Source organism: Lonchura striata, chromosome 1 (assembly GCF_046129695.1).
Source record: "Lonchura striata isolate bLonStr1 chromosome 1, bLonStr1.mat, whole genome shotgun sequence".
Classification (NCBI taxonomy): Eukaryota; Metazoa; Chordata; class Aves; order Passeriformes; family Estrildidae; genus Lonchura; species Lonchura striata.
Genome location: NC_134603.1, coordinates 117,166,399 through 117,193,803, shown reverse-complemented (window position 1 = coordinate 117,193,803; position 27,405 = coordinate 117,166,399). Strand labels below are relative to the sequence as shown.

The following is a 27,405-nucleotide window of genomic DNA, read 5'->3' as shown; positions in this document are numbered from 1 at the left end:
AAATAAACAAGAAGTATTTTGCCATGAGTTCCAAAAGTCAAAGATAAATTCTTTGTGCTTTGTCCATCACCTCTTTTTCTTTAGATTTAGTAAGTAAAACAAGACTCTGGGGAGCCACAGAGCAGCAGGAAAGAAAGACAGAAACCTATTTCTGAGTTTTGGGTGGATCAGCCTCTACAGGACTTTGCCTCAGCCGTGCATATGAGCTCCCATATCATCAACACTAATGCTGCAATGGCCCCAAGTATTGCCAGTAGCCTGAAACCATACACAGCAAACCTTTCTCAGTACAGTCTGAGCTAAAGGCATCCATGGCCAATCTGTTCTCACCAGACTTTGCAAATCTTGCAGGCACCTAAAAGGGTTATTTCAAGTCTTCCTCACAGTAAATAAAATATTCTTTAAAAGGCTTTTGGGGATCCTCAGGGCATTCCAGTACTGCCAGGAAGATGATTTACCCTACCTAGTAGAAAAATACATAACAATGTGCTTTAAAAATTAAAAATTTAAAAGAATCTGAATAATGCTTCCTGTCAATTTTCTAGGTTGGCATCATGTAATTCAAGAGGGAACCATTTCAACAAATTCATTTGAAAATGTCTGTCTAGCCTGTGGAAAAGCTATGTAAAACTGTGTACACAGTACAATACATAATGAAGTTTACACTTGCTTTTGGTTTGTCCTGAGGAATGTATAGGAATTCTGACACAGTTTCTGTTAGTGTTACCAGCTACAACATGCAGCTCAGTAACACAGGAGTCTATTTCCTGTTCAAAGGGGAAAACAAGGACTTTAATATTTACAGGTTGTCTCAAAATATTATCCATTTGTGCTCCTTAAAAATAATTAAGTGCCTGTTTTATCAGAATTAATGAAAAAGAATATTATTAAGTAGATGTTAAAACTACAGGACAAAAAATTCATATGGAAACCAGTGTTTTTCTATCTGCTTCTTTAGGTTTGCACAGGCTATAATTTCAGACCACTCCCTTTTGACCTGACTATGAGAATGAATCAAACTTAAATTGATCTTGTACCCTGATCCTGTCTTGTACTTGGTCTTGTACTCTGTTTTGCTCAAATAATTGCATTTTTTTCTGACATGCACCAAAGGGAGCTGTGTGCACAATCATGGGGGATATAGCCTACCAGCACAAAGACTATGGGTTATTTCAGTATTTTTCTGAATCTTGAATATAGAAAAAGTGAAATGGTAAGACATATTTGATGATAGTACGCATACACCAACTAAAAGGCCATCAAACTTGAACAGATTTATACACAGAAAATCTCTGAAAATTTTGAAGAACTGCTTGAAAACTTTAAGGCAACAGAATTTCTCAGGAAAGCAGTAGTCAAGCAAACAAATACACAGTGAAAAAACCATTTTTGTCAGTAGGATTCTGGGGAAGGGTTTTTTTTCCTGTTTGTTTTGGTTGGTTTGGGTTTGTTGTTATTATTTGTTTTGTAATTATTTTTGTTTTGGTTTGTTTGTTTGTATATTGATGTTTCTGTTTGCTTGTTTGTTTTTGTTTTCTTTCCCTAGAAAACAGAGTTATTTGTTTTGATTTGATTGTTTTGATTGTTTTGCTGCTTTTAAAAAAACCAAGTTAGACTCAAAGCAGACTCAGACCATGATGAATTTCAAACTGCATGTCTTCCTGTGTATAAAAGCTAAAGGCATAATCACACTGTGACCAGAACAGTGCACACAGCACAATGAAACTTCTGCTATGACTGTAACATAAATAACTTTCCTATTAAATTGGACATATGTCAAAGTCTAAAGAAAGAATATTGTTCTTAAATACAAGGTAGAAAAGTGAAAAATCACAGATTTGAGATAGAAGTAAAATCAGATATTCTCAAGAGTTAAGTCTTCTTACAGATCCACTAGTGCTCCAACCAGTGTTGCCATGGTGTCTTGATTTACCTGAGCAATGACTCTATTACCAACCATACACCTATTCCACTATTTTCATGTACTTATATACATACTTTGAAGGAATCATTCTTATTACTGTGGCTGACTTACTGAGCAAAGAAGACTACAGCTCAAAAAGAAGACTAAAGTTCCCAACTGAGCTACAGAATTACACAGGAAAAAAAAAAAAAAAAACCAAAAAACAAACAAACAAAAAAAACCCCAAAACAACCAATCTACCAAACCAACCAAACAAAACCAACCAAAAAAACTAAAAAACCAAAACACAAATCCAGAAAATTTTGGTTGGAGAAGTAACTGCTATCTTGCCTGTTAAAAATTGGAGCATACTGCTCATTTTAATTTGTCTTGCTTTCATTTCTAGCCTCAGAATTTCCCCACAGATATCCATGCACAATCTGGATGTAAAAATGTATGCCTTACATCAAAACAAAACTTTTTAGACTACAGTCTGCTTATAACATGCTTCAACCTGAAAACTCAGAATCAGTATTAGCATTATCACAAGTATAATCAAAAGTTTAAAATATATTATAAAAATTCTTAAAATTGTAAGGGTAAAAGGTTTTGAATAAGTTGCATTTTTAAAGCAATATTCAGTTCTTAACTTTGGTATATTGGATACCACTATTTACATGATACAAATCAAGTTCAGAAAAGAAAAATTCAGATGAAAAGAAAGAAAACAAAGAGGAAGAGAGAATTCTTCACTGACCAAACTGACTGGCAATAGCCCTCTTAGTTATATCAAAATCTGTGTGGTACCCTGGTGAACTCAGAAGAATTGCTCTTCTTCATTCCTTGAACAACCAGCTTCCTCTGTTCCTCTCTTGTCCCCTAAACACCCACTGACCAAACAATTTTGTCTTAATCTGCAGGAAAAGGGTAGTGAAGGTTTGCCTTTAGGGGACCACAGAAGCAAAACATTGTTTTCACCTTTCCCCATTGCTCTCTCAGTGTATAGCACTCCTGACTTCAAGGCAACATCAGCAGTATTTATTCACAAGCCTAACAAAAACAGCCATTAGTTATACTCAAGACAGTATTATTGTGCCCTTTTTCTAAGTTCTATGTACTTACTCAATATAAAATGACAGTTTTGAGTATTGATCAAGTAAAAAATTTCCACTCAAGCAGTCCTGACAGAAAGCCAGGAGATTTGCTGCACAGCAGCACAGTCCTTCCATACGTGTAGTCCATATACCGAGGTTTCCTCTGAAGTTTTGCATCCTGACAGCTCTGCCCCAGGAGTGCCTTGGGACATGCCTGAATTACATCTTTACCCTCTCTCTGATCTTTATTGGCTCTTCACCCCAACAGGAGACATTAGTCTCACACTGATCGTGTTCTGTTTGCCACAGAGCATTCCCCAGCTGCAAGGTGCCATGAACATGTCTTGAGATAATGGTCCACATTTGATGAAAATGCTTCAGAGAAATCATGGGCCCTAAATTTATGATTTCCCCCTCATCTACCTGAACCCCAACTTTAGCCAAGTTTATTGACAAAAATTTTTTTCCCCCACCCAGAATTATTAAGCCAGTATTAAATTTAGACTTAGTTCAATAATGGAAATCCTGAACTCCCACTTATACCCCAAGCCTGGTTGCTTAGTCATATAGAGACTCTAATCTTTCTATCTGTAATCTGTATTTTTTTTGTTCTATTTTGCGCTTAGTTTTAGGACACAAAAGCAAATAACTGAAGTGCTCCAGCACAGTAAGGATAATTGTAAAAGTGAGAGTTACAAGCATACTTATTTAGTGAAGCCCATCTCCTACAAGTAATGGTTTTTAAACTGGAGACTACACCCACCAGCAGCAATGCCAAAATCTGATGAACTGAAATAAAGAAAGAGTTAAATTTACAAAAAATTTACTTTTGTGTAAATACAAAATGAAACATAGGCTTAAGCATCTTCTTTGAATCACCTGAGACCCACTTCTTTAATTTACTTGACATTTGGAATTGCACACAGAAAAGGAATGAGATGATTCTTCTTCCTGAGCTAACATAACATAAAGTTGTTAATGTCTAATTTTGAACTCTACCTTTGTGCTTTAGCAGACCAGAAGACAGAGCTTGACAAACTGGAGTATTTATCCAGACAAAAATAGCCACTCAGCTGTGCTTTAGTGCCATTTTCTGTCACACCAGCATGACAGCACTAAGTGTTTAGTTCAAATAAGTGGTTCCACGTCCTCTGATAATACAACATGGTTCCAGCATTCTGTTCACTACAATTTCAGCTCCATCAGGGGTGGCACAAGACAGCTCAGTATTCCCAGAGATTTTCAAACTGTGGTGCATGTGTTCTATTATGCACTCAACCCGTCTGGTCCATTTGGACTGAATTCACCAGGGAATACAATTAGCTGGCCATTTTATTTACACAACCCAGCCTGCCAATTTGTCTGGAGCTTCAGTTATTTTTTATTTTTCTCTTTTGTGTTATTTTGAATTATTTCTGATGAGGCAACTGTCTGTATAGCACATATTCTTCTTCCACCAGGCATTAGTGTGTAAGGGAACCAACTGTTGGGGGACTCATCTTGGGGCAGTCAAGATCTTCAAATTTGAAGCAATAGTTATTTCCTCAACAAACTCAAGGAAATTATTCTTTTAAACGAGCCACTGCATAAGACTTACTCTTAATGTGCTGCCAAACAAATAATGAAGAATATGAACGAACACAGCACACAAACACAGGGCAATAAATTAATTCTGCTCCCTATTGCACAACTAATAAGTGCTCCCAAAGCAGGGCACTATTGCTGCTCTGAAGACCAGAATTTGACACAGGCTATTTAGTGTTTTAGGAAAACAGGCAAATATTCAAAAAAATGAGATATGAAATGATCTTATCCAAAGGTCAGAGAACTTAAATAATCTTATCAAGCCTCTCAGAACCACCATTGTCACTGTATTTGAGATATACTTTCCAAAGTTCTGTTAGGACATACAACACAAATATTTAATGCCAAAAAATAAGACCAGACATAAAAAAATCACACTCATTCAAATGCATTCATTTGAAATGGTAAATATATAAAAATATTGTGTGCTTTTACACACAAGAAGGCTCATATATTACCAATTTTATGATGCCAAATATTTTCTGCCAAAGTCTTCACTATTCTTTTCTTCCTCTGTCTCTACCTCTCTCCTCCTGCATCAGAGAAAAATCTCTCAGCCTCCATTTTTACGTCAAGACAACAGTCCCAAAATGTTTCACACAATTAAAAGGAAAATTTAGTAAAATTGAACCACCTTTCATTAGATATGGATTTTTTTTTCTCTGCTACTATTCAAAACAAATTTCCTGTCTTTCAATTTGCCTAATGACATTAATTATCTTTTTTCCAAAACCATGCTACCCCTGGACAAGTCCATAAAATATGCTTTCCCCATAAGCTTTTCCAGTCAGCTTCAAGAAATTTACTGGGGTTTTGTAATGATTTATAATTAAAATTTGATATGAAACTTTTAGAACATATCTGTAAAGAATTCAAATATTTAAAAAGTTACAGTATACATTGCAAACACAAAATGACTGATGAGATTACATAACATCTCTCGTAACTGTACAGGTTTCTATTCCTGTAAGTCTTTTTGTCAGCAATAATGAGTCAAACTGAAACTATCACCAAAATAGGGTTAAATGAGAAAACATTATCCATACATTTATAGTGAGGGACTGCTACAAACTCGCTGGAGTGCATGAAATGTTCACTCTGCTCACCAACACCACCAAAAACATTCCCATTTACAATAAGAGGCTTGAAAGCAAAAACCAGAACCTTTATGGGACTACTTAGCTCAAGGGTCCCTTATTCCTCAGGCCAGTCCACAGTCTCCTGGAATGTTTTCCCAAAGCATTGTGCGCTACTAGCTCTCCTCTCAGGAAAGCAGAAAGTCCTAAAATCCCTTCTCTCTTCTTCCCTTTTTCATATTGCATATTTGTTTGGTGGACTGACATAGCAGTTAGAACAAATACTCCTGCTGGGTTGAGAGCATCTCCGAAGCTACAGGAGGAGAGGGGGACACACTGTCAGGGAAAATGAAGTGGTTGCCTGGTCACTGCGGCAGAGCACACTGAGGTGCTGACCTGATAAGGAAAGGTCTTTAAAGCACTGACAACATACCAATCAAGCAATGCATCACTTAATACCTAGTTTTTGCACCTTCATCAATACTGTTGCAAAGACATGTTCTACAGTTTTGATTAACTACTGGTAAATTTTACCTATTTAGGGAGACTAGATTTTGGGGTTCATAAGGGTTTTTTACAAAACACACTAAACATATAATTGCTTTCATAAATTAGGACACCTCAGCAATAAAGAGGAAAATTTCCAAGATACATTTAACAGAGTATAAAAACATCTGAATGCTAGTTCATGGATCAGGACAGTAACTGTCTTTTTTCTCCCCTCCAGCTGAGTAGAAATCCTAATACATGGTATTGCTGGAGTAGGATTTGTGGAAGAATTTTGCTCCCAAAAGCCAGAGCTGTCTGGCCACTGTAATTACTGCAGGGATATAGGGTTCATGTAATTTCTTCAACAAGACTGGTGGTAGTTATCTTAAGAGTTGTATGATATCCTGGCGAACTTGTAAGTCATTTAATGCTCTTTGTTCCTTGCTGAACCTGCCTCCTCTGCTTCTCTCCTGTCTTCTACATACACAATATTAAGATCAGAGAACACATATTCATAAGGTCATTTTTATTTCCTGCTGATGAAGGACAATCCCTTGGCAAATATGGAACAATTACATCAGAAAGACCACATTTAAAAAGCCAGCTATTGTTAGAAGGCAATATAGTAAAAAAGCCAACAATGATAAAAAGTTCCCAGAATGTTTGAATTCAGATTTTCAGAAAACTCTGAAATCATTATATCTGCCTTTAAGCCATTTGCCTGAGTACAGCTCCACACAGTGAGTGTATAGGGACACTTTTCAAAGCCTGTGACTGTGAAGAGCAGACCACTGGGTACTGCTGGTCACAGGCAGGAGGCAAAAAAGTCTGCTTAAGAGGGAATGGGAGAGCATAAACACAGGAGCTAAAGGGAGGCAGAGTTTACTCTGATGCTGGATTTTCTAAAGCAATGATGCTGACACAGCTCCTTCCCAAGCAGTCCAGAAAAGTGCCTTAACACAATGAAAGAATCAGTCTAACAACATAAAGATGTCTTACAAAGTACCTGAATGGTAAGTTTATTCCATTTCTACTGGAGAAAGTGAACTCTGGGCCAAGGTAAACTGATAAGGGACAAGTTTTCTCCTGTAGTACAAACCAAGCCAAGTCAAAGCCAAGCTCAGAAAGTAAAAAAGAATGTGTCCACTTCTATCTCTAATCCTGAATGAAATTGTTGAAGCAGTTTCTCTTCTGCATGAATTTCAGACTAGAAGTTCAACACACTGCACCTCATGTGCAAACTTCATTCAGCATTGACAGTTTGACCATTTCCCTGGCTTACAAGGATTTTATTTTAATTTATAAATACAAGGTTACGTTTCATTTTTGCAGTATACTAGTTTATGCTTAGAAGAAATAGTAGGTGTCTATCCCACCAAAACCATGTGCACCTTTGGGGTTGCTTAAGGTATTCTTAGTTTTGTATGTTTTCAAGAACAACAGGTTAATTAAAGAATTTATCTGAAAGGCATCTATCTGGTCATGTGGTTCCTGCTGCAGTCTCCAGACAGGGAAATTGAGGAGGGGAAATAAAAAAAAAACAGTGGTAGTTAATAAACACACCAAATTTATTTTGTGGTTTGTATTTCTGCATTCTAGGTTTGAGCATGTAAAAGGGATCTGAATCTTCTGACAATTTCTACTCAAAATTGCTGCTGGTCTACACTTTTGGATGTTGCAGAATATTCAGTGCTACTTGAAAGGGAAAAGATAGTTTTCCCAGCCAAAACATAATTTAGTTTTATAAGCTTTATCAAGAAATTTTCCAGGTAATATGAAAATAACAAACATATTAACATTTTAATATGAAAAATACAAGAACTTTCCATTCAATTACTTTTAACAATAAGAGCTGGAGAGAAAATTATAAATTTCTAGCTAAACATTTAGCAATATTCTTTCAAGGTTCCTGTATTTCAGAGAGATTACATAAATCTTAAAAACCATTTAATTCATACACACCTTAATAATTTTTCATATTTCCCATGGACATTTTTGTCATCATTCATCATCAATTACTCAATTACATCATAACTCACAATCTCTCAATCTCAATTTGATTTTTTTTTCTGTAAAACGGATACCACCCATATTAACACTCCAGGAACAAGCCTAGCTCTTATGAAATAGTAAGAGAATGAAAAGAAGTCCTTTGTTAAGTTTTTTCTGGACATACAAAAGAAAAAAACCCACCAGCACACAAAGAAATTATGCAAATCACCTTTGTAAATGTACTTGAACAATCTGGAGATTTGTTAGTTGAAAACAAGAGAGTATTTCTGGTCCTCTGATAATTTTAATGGTAAAATGACCTAGGTGTGCCCTCATAAAACCCAGATTCTGAATTCTTCATCATTATTGCCATCACAAGAGGAGACCTAAAACTTGACATTGACACATACACTATCTGGTAGTCCAGAAATCAATAAGAGCAGTGACCTCCTTTCAACTGAAAAGCAGGAAAAAAATCTCTCCCAAAGGTCTTAATGTCTATATGTCCTTCCAGCTAACCACCAATATACAAGAAAAATGTAGAAGCCTCAATCATGATGATAAAATGGACAGAAGTGAAAAAAACACTTGTTTTAAACAAGTATGATTCAGACTTATTTACATTACTAGTTGGGTTTTTTTATACTGCAGAAGTCAGAACTGTTCTGGAGTAAATGACAGAGGAGAGAGAAACTGAATGAAAAGGTGTTAAGAAGAGGTTATGACAAAACCACCTAGCCAAAAGAGCACAGTACTTACAGAATTACAGTAGTCTTCTGACTAGAAGTGTGTGAAAAGCTAGGAGGGTGTTTTTTATGTACATTAAACACAGTAAAAGCTGAAGTGAGACCTCAAAGCTCTTTTTCTTTTCTGAAACAGGTTATGAATTTAATTATGCAGAAACAGAACTAGTATATGTACATCTTCTTCTTCTGAAAGCTTTGCAGATCCTTCCTAAAAAAATGGTTCCTTTACAGTAGCAAAGCCTCCAACTCCAAAGAGTTTGAAGTATGCTAGTACTTGCTGCTCTCTTTCACTGCAGACTCCAGCTCCTCCCTGAGTCAGAGTGAATGCACTTATTAAAAAAAAAAAATATTCTGACAATATGCTCATCCTTCCCAGGGTTTACTGCCAATTTCAAATGCCTAATTACTATTGTGAACTCTGAGCATATCCAGACTCAGTGGCATGAAAAATTACCTTTTTCTCTCCTCTAGTCTCTCCCTAATTCAGCTGCAGATTTTCTCCCTTGCTAATGCAAGTATCTTTTGTGGAGAATTTTTCCTTTGCAATAAAATCAAAAGTATCTCTTGATTTCCAACATGATTGTTACAGACCAACACCAATTCTGACTTTGTATTTGGCATTAGCATTGCTCTTTAAAACAAATTTGGTAGTTTCTCAGCAGTAGCACCACATTTCTTTAATGCTTATTGACAGGCAAGTCAGTAGCCAGTGACTTTTTTTTTAATGATTGTATTCTTTTGTTCTCCTTGCAGTACCCACAAGGACTTGAATGACAGAAAGTTCATTTTTCTCCGAATGAACATCTGATTAGAGTAGCCCATGCTTTACCCCCCTTTGGGAGACATGCTGTCAGCCAGCAAAGCCATGGTGGCCATGGTAGCTGTCACTGCATATCCAACAGCTGCTCTGTTACACATTCCCTAACCTGGCAAGAACCGTGCCGCAGAGATTCTGCTGCTTTTCCCCACCCGGCTCTGTGCTGCCCTGGCCCTGTCCCTCCAGCAGGCAGGCTGGCCAGCAGCTCTGCCTGCAGCTGCTTCCCACCCTCCCAGTGCTGGCTCACCACAGCAGGAGCTCTCCCAGAGGTACTTGCTATGGCCTTAGCCCTGGAGAGTAAGTGTCACCCTGCTAAAGAACCAGAACTCCTCAGCTGTAAGCTTTCAGCTCCCTAACCTACTTGGTACCCACATGGTGCAGACAGTGGCACACTGTGGGGTTTTTGCTGCACCAATGAAAGGAAATTATGGGGGAAAGATTATGCTGAAGTGGACATTTTGAATTATTTACATTCAAGGCAGAACATGGTTTAATGAATAGGAAGTCAATCAAATGGACTTCTGCATGTCACCCCAATATCAAAAGGATTATGTCGGTGCAGTAGCCATGCTCTAGCTGAATGCTAGCTCAGAACATGGGCTAGGTGAAACAGAATTCAATGCAAATTGCATTCAATAGATGGATGTCCTAACCACCACATGCACAGCCATTTCAGTTTAATGCTAAAGAGTTCAAAATGTTATTTTAATTACACAAAGCTAGGTACTGTAATATTTTCTTTGTAACAATCCTTTACATTTCCATTTTTGTTGAAAATGGGATTAGAATATGAGATATAGATAACAGACATAGAGAGATATCTATTATATATATATTAGCATACATATATAGAGCTTAAACTGCCACCACAGCTGATTATACCTTCCTAGAGGGACTTTGCACTAATGGTGGGTGTCCTGGTTAGGATTGTATTCTGTGTCTCTCAAATATGAGTAGCTCTGTGTTCCACAATGAAATCCAGAACTGAAATCAATGTGAGACATGCTTAAACATCATACTGCTAGAAGACTGAAGGTGTAGCAAACTGCTTTAATTTTTTAGAAATGAACATATATTCCTGCTTGGACAAACCATACAGAGCTTAAAAAATTAAGTTCAAAATTTTCCCTAATTTTTCAGCTAACAAAATTCAAACAATATTTGAATGTAATTACAGTGGTATTTATATACCATTAGTATATCTTTTTTGTTAAAGTACAAATATATTTAAATACTTCTAAAAGGTAGCATCAATGCATATACAGTATTTTTAATGACATTCCAGGTTCTAGATTCCTTTTTACTGTGAATTAATGTGTGAATGGCTAATCAGTGAATATGAAGTGACTGTAAAAGCTTCATCTGCAGAAACTGCAGTTCAGACTTATTACTGATTAATATTGCACATCTGTCAATGGTGGTATAAGATCAGATGTCACTCACCAACCAAACTTTCTTTTATAAAAAAATAAATAGAATTTTTTCATGGACAACAAAGGATGGCAAGAAAGGAAATTAACACAACAAATTTGGAGATGAATTGCGATGAAAGCTAAACTATATTAATGAACTGAAAGACAGTGGATGACAGTATAACCATGGCATACCAATGGGCTTGAAATTGGAACCCTAGCAAGAATAGCATTTGCCAGAGATGATAAAGTTTTCTACATACTGCTTCTCCTGCTAAAATTGACCAAAAGTGCTGCTTTATATGTTGTAAAAGGCCAAATGGTCACATTGTAATAGAGAGCAGAAGAATAAAAGAATGGTTTTTTATGCATGATATATCAATGGAAGAAAATATGTAACATTAAGATACTGTACTTACAGTATATATTTTTCAAATGAAAAATTAAGCAGTATAACAAGCAGGTGGAAGAAGCACTTGTTAAGAACCCAATAAAAACACACAAAAAATTTGTAATTCTCTAAAGGTGCTATGATTTCTCCATCTAACTTGGCTGTCTCCATTTCATTAGGATTTCCTCCCTGAGGAAATCAATATCAAGCTATACAAATTTTACATCTTAAAACTTTCTTTCGTTTAGCAGCAAGAAAGGACCTTCAGAACAAACAGAACTTTTATTTCTATAGATGCCAGCACAGCATGTGAAAAAAGAGTTATTCTGACATTCCAAATGCAGTGTTTCTTTAGAACTCAGCTCAGGGGTTAAAATCTGACTGTTACTCCTAATCTGCTGCTCTGCATCAGAAAATCATGAAATTCAAACTTCAGCCTCCCTTTTTACAGCTTATCCCAGCATTGGAATTGATTCATCACACACTGCAATCAACTTTTTGGTACTTAACTGAATAAAAATTACGGTACTGAGGAAGATTTACATGTCTGTGTCAGAACACAGTGATCATGAAAAAAAAGTTGATTTATCCACTGCAGGGCTTCAGTTATATTTCCAAATATCCATTCAAAATAAAGCACAAAAAGACTGAGAGGATGGGCATTTTCATTGTTTTCTTTGCCTTTCTATTTCTCTATGTTTATTTATGTAACTAGTCATTTAAAAAAGGATTGTCTTCCATTTATCTCAATCTTTTTACTTACCAGAAATACCAAATCTTTTGTCCCATAATTTTGTTGTAGAAGTTCTGGGAAATCTCAGAAATATTATGAACCTTACTGAAAGTTTAGAGCACTAAATATTCTTTTCTCTAAAATGTGAATTAGTCACTGAAATTAAATAAAAGGTGTTATAAAAAGTGGGGGGTGATGAGGGGAACCTCCAAGAAAAAATTAATTTGAAAATATCTGACCAAAAATCCCTGCTTTTCTGAGTTGATTAATATTTAGTCCCAGTTATGTAAAAACATGACAGAAAGCTAAACATTAAAGTTACACTTTCTTTTGACACATCTCCATTCAGTCATTTCTGATGCTATGCTCCTTTCTAATTCTGTATGAAAAGTCAGAAAGAGAATTAAATATCTGTGCATATGAAACTTTTATTACATGTTACAGGTATTATAAATGTATAATGGTAACAGATGCGCAGTAGAATTCTTCCTGCTAAATATGACATTTATAAATGTCTTCTTGCATTCTTTGCCCTTATTCAATTCTGCTTGTTAGGCAGAATTATAATTGTTTATACTGCAAGATTTTTGGAACAGATATGCTAACAATGCCTGAAAAAACAGACACAAATCCCTCATAATGATGGTAATAATGCACAATGATCAAACTAATGCTGAATAAATAGTAAATAATAAAAACAGTTAATCCATAATCCAACATTGCATCTTATTAGGAAAAGTTGAGAAATAGAAGATACACCTTAACTACCTATTTAGTTGGAGAGCAAAGAGAGAATTATGAAATCCTAAATCATACTATCTGTATTTAAGTCCCAGTTTCAGTTTGCCCCACTTGAACATTGTTACCATTGTCACTGAAGTTTCAGAATTGTCTAGCACTTCCTACATCTTAAAAGATTTGTTTTACTAAATTTGTCAAGGGTTTCTATTGAGTATCCATTTCTGTATCAAGCTCCAATTACATTACAATATATGGGGACATGTATGGCCTCATAAAATTTTCAGTTGTGTGTAAAGTTTGAACATTGGTGGTAAAGTAAAGCACATAGTTAATCAAATGCTTTGCAGCAAAGAACTTGAATGTGGAAGTTGTCAAGCTCTTATGGCCTCCTAAATGCAACTGGAATCAATGAGATAAATCCCTCAAGTTTTCACCTGGATTCTGTGTATTACAACATACCACATTAAACAGTCTCACATCTCATGTTTTGGACTGATTCATAATTCATGATTCTTTAGACAACACCATGGTTTGACACATCAGCAGTGACCAACCCTTGCCTACCAACCAGCCATCAGTCACCAAAACCTGCATTACTTAGGGATGCAAATATCACAGGCAGGGAATTAGATACACACCAGAATCAGATTGCAGAGAAATACATGTTGAGAGCTGAGTTTTCAAATCAGATCTCCCCTGCATTCAGCGCTCACTTAACACTGAAATCAATGTCAGTAGGTGAAAGTACAGCAGCTATAAAACCACACCAAGCAACACAAAAAAAGAGATGAGAAAGGGAGATGAGGATAGAAATAACACTTATTTGCAGGTACAACAAGAATTTCTCTCAACTTGAAAATATGGGGCATTATGATTTCACTGCCTTCACCAATAAGTGTCCTGTACTCACAAACAGGCAAACGCTTAACTGCACAACACAGGTAAGATACCAGGAACTAAGAAGCTGATTTTCAAAACAATGGATGTCTTACAAAGAAGCATGTAAGACTTTTTTTTCCCTTACTGAATTTCAGGTTATGGAGTTATATGACTGCCAATTCTTTCTCTTGACAACATCCATACCTCAGTAACTAAAATCTCAGAATGAGTGCTGGCCAGTTGAGGCTCCTTAGCAGAGTAGTGTTAAACTTAAAGTCACATTGAATTTTCCAGACTGGTGAATATAGAGAAGCTAAGTGTTCAGCGTTATTATTGTTGCATCACTCTTATGCATCTAAAGAGGACAAAAAGATTTTGCAAAAAACATATTCTGACCATATCTGTTGGGGTAGAAAAGCATCTTCCTCTACTCACAATCTGTTTATCAGACTTTAAGTGACAAGTTTGAATTAGAAACAAATGCAGGAGAGATATTCAAATGTAAATGTTAAGGTAAAAATCCCCATATCTTAGATTGTATTTTTTATTTCATGGAGTAAAAGACAATGAACCAAAGACATCTCAACAATATAAACTAAGTAGGTATGCAAATATAACATCACAGATAATTAGGTAACACAGTGAATCTGGTTGGATAGGTGTGAGGATTTACTGTAAGTTAAATACTGAGAGCTAGGTGGATGCAAAAAGAAGCCATCTGCTGACAGAAAGATTTTTTGAGATAGCATCAGGATCACATTTGGCAATGACATTCTTTCTCTTTCATTTCAGCATTCATCTCTAATATATTAATAAGTAGCTTTTGTTTCATCACCTTTTTCTTCTGCCCTGATGAGTCAGATCTTATAATTTCCAATGATGACAATCCAAATGTAGAAGTATGGATTGTATTTAGGCTTAATTTCCTGAATTATGAGTAGTGTTACAATCTCAAGTAATCTGAATGGTCTATAAATTGAAGAGCCTGATCTTCAGATTTGTAGTTTATCACTAGCATTCCTCCACAGTGCCAGGCAAACGGTTAAACTCTTTTTGATGTCTTTTTCCCTATCTCTAAGGTGCTTTGTGGTTTAGAGATGAAAGAAGTAACTACTGCAGTTGTACCTCAAGGCAGAATGGTGATCCTACATTGCAGGGTGGTGTGCCCTATGGGAAGCAAACAATTCCAAAACTAAAGAAATGGACAATGATTCTTAAGAGGCTCAACCAGCAGTTAAGAGGATTTCTATCTCTAAGCAGGGATTTACTAAACAAAATGAGTATGTACAAACAAGACTAGTACTCAAACAGGTCTGACTGTGGTAGTGCATTTCAGTTATTAGAGGCTTACTCTTTCTTTTTCTGTACTTGTAATGCAACTCCTGACACCAAGGGTGGAGCTGTAACCTCTGTCTGCATTAAGGAATCGATTGGAAGGTACCTTAGAATTTCAGAGCTTGCCTCCATAGTAATGTTCTCTGCTGTGGCACAAAAAACCCAAACAAATTAAAACCATACCAAGGAGTGATTAGGAAATATCCAGGCTAGTACTGAGGTAAAGATAGCAAGAGGGCTCTTGTGCCAGGCTCATATACCTAAAGGACTGCACCACACAGTAGTTACTGTGGCCTAGAAGCCACACTGAACACTGAACCATTTTTTAACATTTATCTTCCAGGATTAGCCCTTCTCTGTGTGGCACATAAAAAAATCGGAAAGGGTAAAGCAATAAAATGGCTAAGTAGCTTTTCAAAGAACATCTCAAACAGAAATAAAACTTATGACTGGATGCAGAGCTGCAAGGAGGGAAGATGAAAATTTTAAGCTAAAACAAAAGCTAAGCTTTTCTAAGCTAAACAAAACTTGCAATACAAGTGAGAGTCACCCTATAGTTGTTGTGAATGTATTCAGACAGAAAAGCATTCTGACCACAGCCTGAAAAATAACTGTTCTTGTAAGCAAGGCAAATCAAATGATGAAAGCTTACAGTCTGCTTTGTTTTTGGTGGTGGATCTTCCCTTCCTTTTATACTACTGGACTAATAATACCTAAAAATAGAGCCAAATGATCTACACCTGCTATGCAGTTTATAACTTTGGGATACATTTGAATAGTTGACATAAAAAAGGAATTTTTTAACAAACAAAAGCCAGTGAAAGAGTGTGCTCTTGTGTGCAAACTTCAGAGAAGAAATGGAACTGTTTTTCACTTTGCCAATCAGATCTAGTAGTGACTGGCAAGAAGAATTATTATTTGATGCATTTTTTCTACTTGAGCAGATGGCCAGCTCCCTATATACAACTTCAGTGACATCTTGCTAGAGACAGTAAGTTTTGGCAGTCACCCTGATTAGATGGTCCCAACTGCCCTGAAACATTAGTGGAAAGGTCAGACCCATGAAGGGAAAGATTTCATTCTCAGTGAAGTGGTAAGAAACAGTCCACAGGACTCGAGATAGGCACTGCACTGCCACCACAGAGCTTGCCACCTAGCAACATGCCAGTTGTTCTTTGAGAGCAAGAGAGAGGCCAAGGCAATGCAGTGCCAGTGCCTGCACTGTGAAAATACTGCAGAAGTCTCATGTCACTTAAGTGAGGCTTGACAGGCTGCAGGTTCAGAGGTCTGCAACACACTAGCATCCACTAATATCCAGAATGGGCAGAATTAGAGACTCATAAGACAGGGCAGAAATAATTCAATATGTTTAATGCTTCTTCCTACAGTAACAGATTCTGCTGTAAAGATGTCCTATCCTTAAAGAGACATATGGATGGGTTGAATTCTGTGGGAGAATAAATACAAAATGCTGCAACTTGTACAACAGAAAGACACTAAAACTCCTTTGTGTTTTTCTCTCTTCTGGAAGATGTCTCAAGTCAGTGAAAATCTCAGATGGCAATTGCAAATAAGGCCCTCAACAATTTTGCAGTGACTTCAGTAAGAGTACTTTCCCTCCAGGAAAGAAAGAAAAGTTTATTTGATTCTAAATATTCTTATTTAAAGCTCCCCCACATCTCGCACCTATGAATGAATTTCACATGGGTAATCACAACCCTTTACTGGAAGTTGTATTTCATGAAACAAGATCAAAAGTGTCAAGAGCGAACAAACATGTCTAAGAAGTGCTACTTGAAGATAAGCCTTTGAACTCATTTGACCAATGCTATTGTCAAAAAAAAAAATCACACCTGTGTGCAGACAGATAGGCTCTCTTTATCTGGTAAAAACAAGGTGTAGAGACTCATGGGATAGATAATTAATCTCTATTGCTATCTATAGTTTCTTTGTTAACACTGTCTTGGTTGAAGTGTGAAAATATGTTCACACTTTGGAAAATGGGCGATCAGCTAATCAAATGACAATATGAATCTTAGAAACACAGAAATTACTGTAACCCAACACTACTACTTCTGACTATATAGGGTTTTAAAAGTTGTATAAAACAAACATTCGCTCAAGCATCCTTCAAGACCATAGGGGAAGTTATCACATCTTCCGCACTGTAACAATCAGTGCAGAAATTGTAGCCACCATCATCAGTTTATTTCCACTACTACACCCAGTATTTTACTCTACGGGAATTAATTGCAGGGAGTATTTTCTTTGTATAGACAAATTCCAAGAACTCTGACAGAGAGATGGCATAAGCAGCACTGAATAACCAGGGGCACTAAGCAGTAGCCACTGTTCTGTTAGGGCCCTGTTAAGTAGCAGTTGTGTGTATTAAGTAGTACTGGTCTTACACCAGTGCCCCAGGAGATGTCCCAGTCAAGCAAGTTTACCAGATAAGTGTCTCAGTTAAACGAAGCATACGGTATGAACTTTTATCAAAGTGCTGCATGGCAAATACCCCACACATTTCAGCACAACTTCACAGGGCTGCCCAGGTTGTGCAAGGTTCATACTTAAAAAGATCTGACTAAACACAAATTGCATACTCCAGGTGTCATTTCAAAACTCTGTCCTGGGACAAGATATAAGTTAGACCTCATGTTTAAGGGAGACCCACTTTGCACTTTTTTTTCCTTTTTTTTTTTTTTTTTTTTTTTTTTTTTTTTTTTTTTTTTAATTAAACCATCCCTTTATACCCTTGGATGCTCCTACAGGATGGAGTTCATTTTCACAGGCACTTCCACATGAATGAATTAAGTAAATTTATCTTTTCTCTATGTAAGTCGATGATCTTACTAACATCAAGACTGCATATAAAACCATGAAGAACATGTATTGACAAAGTTGTGCTTTTTCATCTGTGGTATGAAAATTCTTGATATGGCACCTAACACTTCACGTCTCTCACACAGTAACTTTCTCTTTTCTGGTGGCAAAAACTGTTCTGCTTCTGTTCATTTAAGCTGCTGTAAGAACATAATTTTACTGTGTCATTAAGTCAGCCAATGTGCCACTTCCTGGGATCACTGCACTGGCTCCCAAGTCAGACACAAGATATTTATCCTAATTTAAAGCTCTTTGTGGACAGTTGCTACCTTACTGTCTTATGCCATTTCTGCTCTGCATGTCAGCTTCATTTTCTCATCTGTCAAGATAAGACTTTCTCTGATACTTTCTCATTTCTGATAATTTCTACTAGCCCCAAATAGCATGAGACTGTTATCAGACTCACAGCTGCATATGCCCTCCCTCAAAAACTATCTCTGACCCTCAAATCTCCAGAACAAAGTTGTTCTATCAACTTTTTTTCCTTTGTTCTTATTTCCTCAAGGTGTGTCTTAGTCTCTTTTGCCCTTCTCAGCTTCCATCGTTCTTGTCTGTCAGACTTGGAAATAAAACTCCCAGAAAGTCCTGTTTCCAGAGCTGCTACTGGAAGAAGCAGCAGCAGAGGACAACTTCTCCAAGCTACAAAGCTATTGGACATTTATTTCTGCAGGTACTGTTTCCATGAAAGAAGCAGCAAAGTTCTGGCCTGAAACTGATCAAATTAACACAACACACGGAGCTGACATGTAAGTTCAAAGATCTTCATCAGTAAAAGAAATTTTCAGAGTTCTAATTTTGCAGGGCATATATAAAACATCAGTAGCCAAGAGTTTAAGAGCAGCAAAAATTACTAACTTAAATAATGCCTTTTTTTAAAGGACTCAACTTACTTTGAAAGCATACATTCCCCTTTTTTGGCTCTCATGCTGAAAGCTCCTCTGCATCGTGTTTTCTTGTATTTTCTCTTTGTAGATAATATAAGAACTCTTTGCGGATTGGCTGGTATCTTTTTTTTTTTAACACTCTCTTATATCATTGCAGAAGTGGTGTAGACAAAAACCCTTAATAAAACAAATATAAATAAATTGACATGTTGCATTTCCATTGCTTTGTTCAATTAAAATTCTCAAAACAGCTTATAAACATTACCTGAAATGGTATAGTTTAAAGTTACAGAAAACAATTGTAATATTCATATTTTACTCTAAGGAATGAGATCAAACTTCTTGTTAAAAAAAGAGAAGCATAAAGGCACTAAATGGTAAAAAGCAGAAATGCTCTAGATCAGTAAGGCCAAAAGCATTCATGTAGAAGATTTTGCCTACATCACGCTCTACTAATTTTACTAATTTCTGTGAACGTATCAACAAGAACTTGGGTCTCAGTGTGGCCTCAAGTTGAAACAACACATTTTCTAATAAAGAGACAAAATTTTCAAATGGGGAAAATAATGTCAATCTGGGGAAAAACAGCCCTTGAAACTTTGATGGAAAATAATTTTAATAATAAATAACATGGCATTATTTACATTCGTCCTACTGAATCTTTTAGACTGCTTATTATCTTTCAGAGGCAGACAATCTGGAAGTCTGGGGAAGGCTCCTAGGTTTCTCACTTCCCTGAGAATGCAATGTTTAAAACACACCTTTCCACTGAATAGAAAGTAACAATGTCAGGTAACAGAGGAAATGCTACATTTGGAAGAATTTTTTCAGCCTCGTTTAAGAGGCTACTGCATAAAATGACTGATTTTTTATATCACTTGTCAGTCTAAAATGTTAAAGATAGGAAAAGAGGGTAGGCTATCTGAAAATTATGGCTTGTATTTGTTAAAACAAGACCCAAGTTTTAGATATGTCTCCTTACTTCTCGTTTCTCTCAATTTCTCAGGAATCATGTTCTTGGGTTTTTAAGTGCATGACAATTTCTGACAATTTATTACTTTTTAAATTAATTTTTTTGCTCTGTGTTTTGTGTCCCAAAAAGTGGTTATTCTTGTTTCATGCAAGTAATAAGTGAAGGCTGGTCAACCAAATATATTGCCTCCCAACTAAAGAGTTGCAGGAGGGACACTAGATTTCCTAGTTCCTCTGTCAACCGCACCGCTGTAACAGGAATGTGGTCCCAGCGATGCTGAGGCGTGAAAAGGGACCTCTTGCCCGCTGACTCGAAATCCCTTTTTATGGTCAGAAACCAACTCATCGATAAAAACAGCCACTGAAATTCTCATTTGCCACTTCAAGTCCTTGCTGTGGAAGCCTCGATCACCCCAAGGGCTGGAGGATGTGCCACCAGTCCCTGTCAGAGGCTGCACACAGACACATACAGAGGCTTCCTCGAGGTTCCCCGGGAAGCTGGCGCTCACCCCAGGCCTGTTGGGAGCCCAGATCTGGGCTCCTCAGTACAAGACATGGAACTGCTGTGGCGGATCCAGCTGAGGGCAATGACTGGTGGACTGGAGCATCTCTCTTATAAGGAAAGGCTGAAGGAGCTCGGCCTGCTCCATCCCGAGAAGAAACATCTGATAAGGAACTTTATCAATATAAATATCTAAAGTGGGAGTGCCAAGAGGATGGAGCCAGGCTCTGCTCCGTGGTACCAAAGACTAAGACTAGAGACAACAAGCAGAATCCGATGCACAGGGAATTCCACCTGAACATGACAAAGAATTTCTTTACTGTGCGGGTGGACCACGTACTGGAACGGCTTACCCAGAGAGGGCGTGGAGCGCCCCTCACTAGAGATACTCCAGAACAATCTGGACGCAATCCTCTAGGATGACCCTGTTTGCGCAGGTAGGTGGACCAGATGACCCAGCGCAACCCCTTTTCAATCTGACCCATTCTGTGATTTTGCCATCCCTCGGTGACTCACACCGCACGAACCCAGCCGCGGCGCCTCAGAGCCGCCCCGCCGCCCACAAACGCCCACACGCGCGGCCCCGCGCTCCCGCCCCCGGTTCCGCCCGGCGCGGGGCGGAGCGCGGGAGCGGCCGGGCCGTGCCGCGCCTGCGCCGCAGGGCCGGGGCCGCGCGCAGCCGCCGCCGCGCGGGGCCGCAGATGGAGCCTGCCCCCGGCGCCGCAGGTAGGGGCGGCCGACGGCGGGCGGGAAAGAGGGAGGGAAGAAGGGAGGACGGCGGCGCGGCGGAGAGTCCCCACAGAGATACTCACTTCACCTCCGCCCTCCTCTCCCCCGCCGCCGCTCGCCTCGCCGAGGCTTCCTGTGGGAAACCCCCGTCGCTTTCCGCCGGCCCCTCACACCCGCCGGAGAGGGCGGTAGCCTGGGCTGAGGCGCACAGCCTGTGGGTGCTGGGAAGGGCCACCCTGGGGGGCTCCTTCCCGGCCTCCGCGAGGATCCGGGTGGCCTGGGACGTTCCTGCTGCCCTCGGCGCGCTCCCGGCGCCACCTCCCTGTTCCCTCCTTGCCTCTCTGCCGCCGCCGTGACCTCCAGCGCCGGGACGCGGGGCGGAGGCGGCTCCGGGCGTCCCGGCGCCGCGGGTGCCTGCGGTAGCCTCGCTGGCTGCGTAACAAACGTAAAGGCAAAGCACCAAGGCTGTGATGTCCTCGGCTTCGTGCTACCGGGGTCTTGTCCGAATGGTTGTAGACACGTGTTTACAGGAGTGAATGTAAACCCATGGCCTTTATACCCATGTAGTGTTTATTCACTATGCCCAGAGTTCCCGAGTCAGGAGTCTCCTGCTTGGTGTCTTAAAAGACTATTCCCTCCAGCTAACGCGAGGTGTTGAGTCTCCCGCAGGTGGTGGTAACCTGCAATGGTCGTGGCTGTGCACCTCCGTCCCTGCTGCCTGTGGCTGCTTGTCCAAAAGCCGAAGGATGCTGGACAAGGCCAGGCTCTGAGTTTCTGATGCAAACCTGTTTTGGATTTGGGTCTCCAGGCCTTGCAAACAAGGCATTCATATAGTCAAGTTCTGGGATTATTGATAGTATCCTCTAAACATTGATCTGTTATTCAGTTAAGAAAACGTTATAAAACTTACCGTGGTATTTCAAGTGGCAGATGATCATCTACAGCGTAATTTCACCTCCTGGTTGTCGTTTGGAAAAAGCCTAGTTATTACATTAGTTAATTCACAGATTCACAGAATAGGCTGAGTTGTAAGGGACCCACAAGCATCATCGAGTTTGACTCTTAAGTAAATGGTCCAAAATGGGATGAAACCCACAACTTGGTGTTATTAGCAGCATGCTGTAACCAACTGAGCTAATCCCAGCAATTCAACCTGTTGTGATTTCAGTGCAGAACAAAAGCCATGGCACCGAACACTGAAGTCATCAGCATTCTGCTTCCATATTTATGCATGTAATGACATTATCTGTCCCTCCCAAACCATACTGTGATTTTACCTTAGCTGTGGTAGGACTGCTAAGGGTGTACTTTTGGTACCTGCTGTGTGGCACCAATACTGAGATTCATCTCCTGAGCAGTGACATTGCTTACTGACACCTCTCTAAATCTGCTATCTTGTTATCCACTATCTTTTGCTTTCCTCCCCGCACTCCCCATCAGTTTCTGGCTTATACAGCTCTGTTGAAAACCTCAGAATGTACAAAACATGAAGATGTCTAAGTGAGGTAGTAGAGAAACTGAAGCAATAGCTGCAAGAGGTGTGAGCTGCCCTGTTTGTATTAGGAAGGTGTTAACACAAATACCCTGATGTGGTAGGTTTTAATGTTTTAAGCATTGTTAACTGCTTCTTGGCTCATATATGAGAAAAAAAGCAGAAGTATCACAGTTCTGTAAATTGTTACCATGACTGATACTTCATTTTATGGTCACAAAAGACACAAGTATTCTCATGGCTTTGAAAGGCAGTAGGGAGTGAATATCAAGGAGTCCTCTGAAACTCAGATTGTAGAACCTGTAAATTATGTTGTGATTTGTATGGGAGGAGTTTTTTTGATAGCCATAGTTTGGGAAGAAACTGTGGTTGTGTCATTAGGTGATTATATCCAATAAATAAATCGGTAGTAAACATGTTCACAAGATTTTATGTTCATAAAATTGCAGATTATCCTGAGTTGAAATATATCCACAAGGATCCTCAGGTCCAGTTCCTGGCCCTGACTTCCCCAATAATCACGCTATGTGCCTGAGTGTGTTGTCCAAATGCTTCTTGAACTCTGTCAGGCTTGGGTCCTGAGAACTTCCTTGGAGACCCTGTTCCAGTGCCCAGCCACCATCTGGGTGAAAAACCTTTTCCTAATATCTAATTTAGAAAACGTCCCCTAACTCAGCTTAAAGCTTCTGCTTTTCTCCTTGTGGGAAAGCTGTAGACTGCAGTGAGATCTCCTTTCAGTCTCCAGGCTGAACAAACAAGTAACCTCAGCTGCTCCTTGAGTGGCTTCAGGCCCTTCCTCTCCTCTAGACCCCTCACCACTTTGTAGCTCTCCTTTTGATGCTCTCCTAAAGCTTTATATCCTTGTATTGTGATGCCCAAAACACACAGGACTTGAGGTGGGGCAGCCCTAGTGCAGAGCAGAGCAGGACAATCCCTTCCCCTGCCTGGCTGGTGATGCTGTCCCTGCTGCCCCCCAGGACAGGGCTGGCCCTCCTGGCTGCCAGGGCACTGCTGGCTCTCATTCAGCTTTCTGTCAACCAGGACACCCAGGTCCCTTTCTGCAGTGCTGCTCTCCAGATGCTTTTCCCCCACTCTGCCTGTACATCCAGAATTGCTCCATCCCAGGTGTTAAACTGTGTTAAACTTCACATGGTTGGTGATTGTTCAGCCCTTAATTTGTCTAGGTCTTCCTGGAGGGTCTCTCTGCCTTTGAGTGAGTCAACAGCTTCTCCCAGTTTAGGAAAATGTTACACTATTTATTTTATCCTTCTCCAAAATCAATGTGCTGCAGCCCAGCATCAAATTTGAAGCACTTTCAAAGCTATGTACAGTGCTGCTTTTGGGAGCAGAGGCCATGGGTTATGAGAAAACTCATTTTATTTTTAATATGCACTTGATTATAGCTGTCATTTTCAGGTGGTGATGTTTGGATCCATAGTTGAAGATTCACAGATGCATAAAGTGGAGTCATGGATAATAGCTGAGATAGAAATACAGGTTTTGGTACCTGTTCTTGACATAGGGCTTAAAAGCAGAGGGTCTGAAGACTAATTAGATATTTTTCCTAAGCTACTTAATATGTCTATTTCTTCATGTCAGGTAGAAGTGTAGGTTGTTAAATACAAGAGCAGTTTTATCAGTGGATGGAGAAAATTTGGCTTGCAGAATGGATGTGACTTCTTTCAAAGTGGCAAGGGCAGTAAGACTAGAGCTAGAAGAATACATTGAAAAGAATGAAATTATAGCCTCAAAAGATAGAAAGGGTAAAATAATGAGGGATAAAGCAATGTTGAATTTAAAGGGAAAAATGTAGAAGTAAAAGTTGTTTTTCAGCTGTTCTTTTTCAACTTTTAATTAAACTTCTTTTAGATAAGTTTTGTGATTAATAACATAAATTGCCAGAATAACATCTGCAATCCTTGTGTTAATGTAACTGAAAGGCTTGTAGCCTTGTCACCTCATGCTCTGAAACTTAAGAGAGCACTGGTGTGTTTTGGTATTAGTTTCCAAGATGTTAATTCATTTATATTGCATGTACTAATTGTTCACTTACTACAGAGGTACAGAAGTCAAAGGTAGGCATTTTTTTTTTATTTGTCTCTTAATCCTTACTTCCAGTTAAAGATATTTTTTTTTTTTTTTGTAATGCAGGAAGAATGGTATTCGGTCTTGTTATTCATAAGCCTTGCTCTTCATTTGTGTGTGATGTTCTTTATTTGGAATGAAAATTGTAAATTTTATCTTGAAGGGGGTGGCTAAAGAGCTAAATATTCAACCTCCTAGGGAGTTTGGGCAGATTTGTTTCTATAATGAAGCTTTTATTTGTGACTTATATTGTTTTTCATTACACTTTGACACACACTTCTGAAAATTATGTAGTGCAGGAGCAGCTGATTAATGGTTTCTAGCATGATGGCAAATCTTAGGTGGTTAACATCTCCTCTTGTAGTAACTGGGGGATTTGTTGGTTGCTAGATTTTCCTGCATCCCTTCCTCGTCCATATTAGGTACTTTGCTCTTTCTGTGTCGGATTTACTTCCTACTTGTCTCTTGCTTCTGGTGTAAATTATTGCACCGTTTCTTATGTCACTGCTTAGCTCTATTTTATGTGATCTGTTTGGTTTATACAATTCAGTTACTTTGGGTTTTTTCAGGACCTTTCTCTGTTTCTTACTCCAAGTGGAAGTGAGCATTAAATTCTTGGACATCATTCACTGTAAGTTAGAAAGGGCATAGAAGAAATGGGTATTATACACTTGGGACTGATTTCAGACAAGAGGTGCTCAAATGTGTGGGCTTGACTTTTTAAAAAGTGTACAACCCTATCCTATATGTAGGAATTGAATTGTGGCTGAGCTGTTAGTATATTTTGGCATCTCAGAAAAAACCCTGGAATGTGTATTTGGTTGCTGAAATCCTGCTGCATGGAAACACCATTAAGTGTTTAAGTGACAGAAAGTCATGTTGAGGATTTTGCATCAGTTACCAAGTGAAGCACTCAGAAGCTTTACAGTGGTGCAAATTAGGGCTGTTTCTGCTGGTTTAATCCTTGGTCAGTCCAAGGTTCAAACCAGCAGGTTTACTGCATTTTGCTGGAATTCTCATCTGTTGTCAGATGGGATTTGAGGTGCACTGTGGTGTTCCCTTTATAGGTAGCTTGCAACTTAAGTTTTCCTAACTGGCAAGTCTGTCATATGTGAACAATGGTGCAGGCTATGTGTTAATGAAGCTGCATTATTTCCAGTAGTAATTATTAAGTCTTAATCTGTAATTAATTTTCAGGGCCTGTAACTGGATTTGCTGTGTGATCAGCAGTGTAAAAATATCTCCTCATGTCAACTTTATTACTCACTAGATGTATGAGTATTTGCAATCTGCATGTAATTAACAAGAAAGTGTGCTTTGTAGGTCTGCTTTTCCTTTTCTTTCTAGGCATTACAGACTTGCTGTAATACAGCCATTGTTCACTTTTAGCAAACAGCATTCTCGTAATTCAGTACTGCCGTATTGCAGGAATATGAGCCTGAAAGCAAAATGTAAGATAACAAATTCAGCCAGTGAAAAAGGTGAAAATTGACTTTGAGGCAATGATAGAATGGTGAGAAGTTAAAGCTTTGGAAATTTTCCCTGTTGTTGTCATTCCTGTTCTCCATCTTAATTTAAAATTATGTCAGTATTAGAAAGATCTCAAAATCTGTTAACATTTTAAATACAAATAAATTTATTCATGTACATTTAAAGAAGAGAAAAGGATACTGCATAGAAAACCTGCATTGATAAGTTTCTTTTGCTTTTAAATTAGAGTTCCAAGGTATCACAGATGTAGTTTCACTTGGATTATAACACTTCTGTCATTTCATATTGTCCTTCTATACTTCAAAACCTCAGTAGAAGCTCACTACTCAAGGCTCGAGTTTGTATGCAAACACTGATGTGCAAATGAAATTACCAAACTCGGTACCATTTCACATATGTATAAAGGTGTTTGTTTGGTCCTCCTCCATCATCCATCAATTCACATTGGATGTCTTTGACTGATAAAATTCTTTACCTTTAACAGGATTCTGCAAGGTTTTTTAGGATCAAGGTTTACAAAGCAGGATGCTGAAATTATGAACTCTGGGTCGGTAAAGGCACAGCAGCCCTCCCAAAGGCTACAGGATTGGATACTTAAAGTATTAATTGATACATCAAATACAATTGTAGGAAAAGACCCTAAGATTTTAGGAAGATAATTTGTTTTTTTCTCCCATGACTTTAATGAGTCTATCTCTAAATTAATTTGTTCCGATGTGTGACTTTGTGCTTTCAAATAGAGATTTTGAGCAGTTGATACAGTCTGATTCCATGATACAGTCTTGTTGGATAAGTTTTTATTATGCACATATGCATAAATGATTCACATGAGTTAACCTAAGAATGGTAATTTTTATTTAATACAAGGGGAATAAGCTAGGCAGAATAATGGAGATGAAAATTTTGAGTTGAATGCATTCTTTTCCTGGAGGAGTACTAAGCTCTAATTATATTTGCTTATTCAAAACACTGTTATAGACACACTAAAATAGATCTGATTTTTTTTGTAAAAAATTTAATGTCTAGAGCCAGTAGTCTGATTGATGAAAGGAATGCTTGCTGGAAAGCAGGCAGTGGACACTGTGCTGCTCCTTCTGTTATTAAGAAAAGTTTAGTTTTCCAGTGTATCTTTATAATTGCTCATCAGCAAGTGTTCTAAAGCAAAACTTTGTAAT

General features: G+C 38.4%; 1 protein-coding gene and 1 long non-coding RNA gene across 2 annotated transcripts in view; one reads left to right on the top strand and one right to left on the bottom strand.

Moving 5' to 3' along the window:
* LOC110473736 (uncharacterized) overlaps positions 1–21,516 on the bottom strand; it is a 168,292-nt gene extending 146,776 nt beyond the window's left edge. Inside the window, exons 1-2 of the long non-coding RNA XR_013340903.1 lie at positions 21,246–21,516; positions 18,966–19,136 (exon numbers count right to left, since the gene is read on the bottom strand). This is a non-coding gene — a long non-coding RNA (uncharacterized LOC110473736). The remainder of the gene's footprint in view (positions 1–18,965; positions 19,137–21,245) is intronic.
* Positions 21,087–27,405, top strand: part of CMC1 (C-X9-C motif containing 1) — a 40,296-nt gene continuing 33,977 nt past the window's right edge. The window contains exon 1 of the mRNA XM_021536545.2: positions 21,087–21,159. Coding sequence (XP_021392220.1) covers positions 21,135–21,159 — 25 coding nt within the window. The 5' untranslated portion in view covers positions 21,087–21,134. The remainder of the gene's footprint in view (positions 21,160–27,405) is intronic.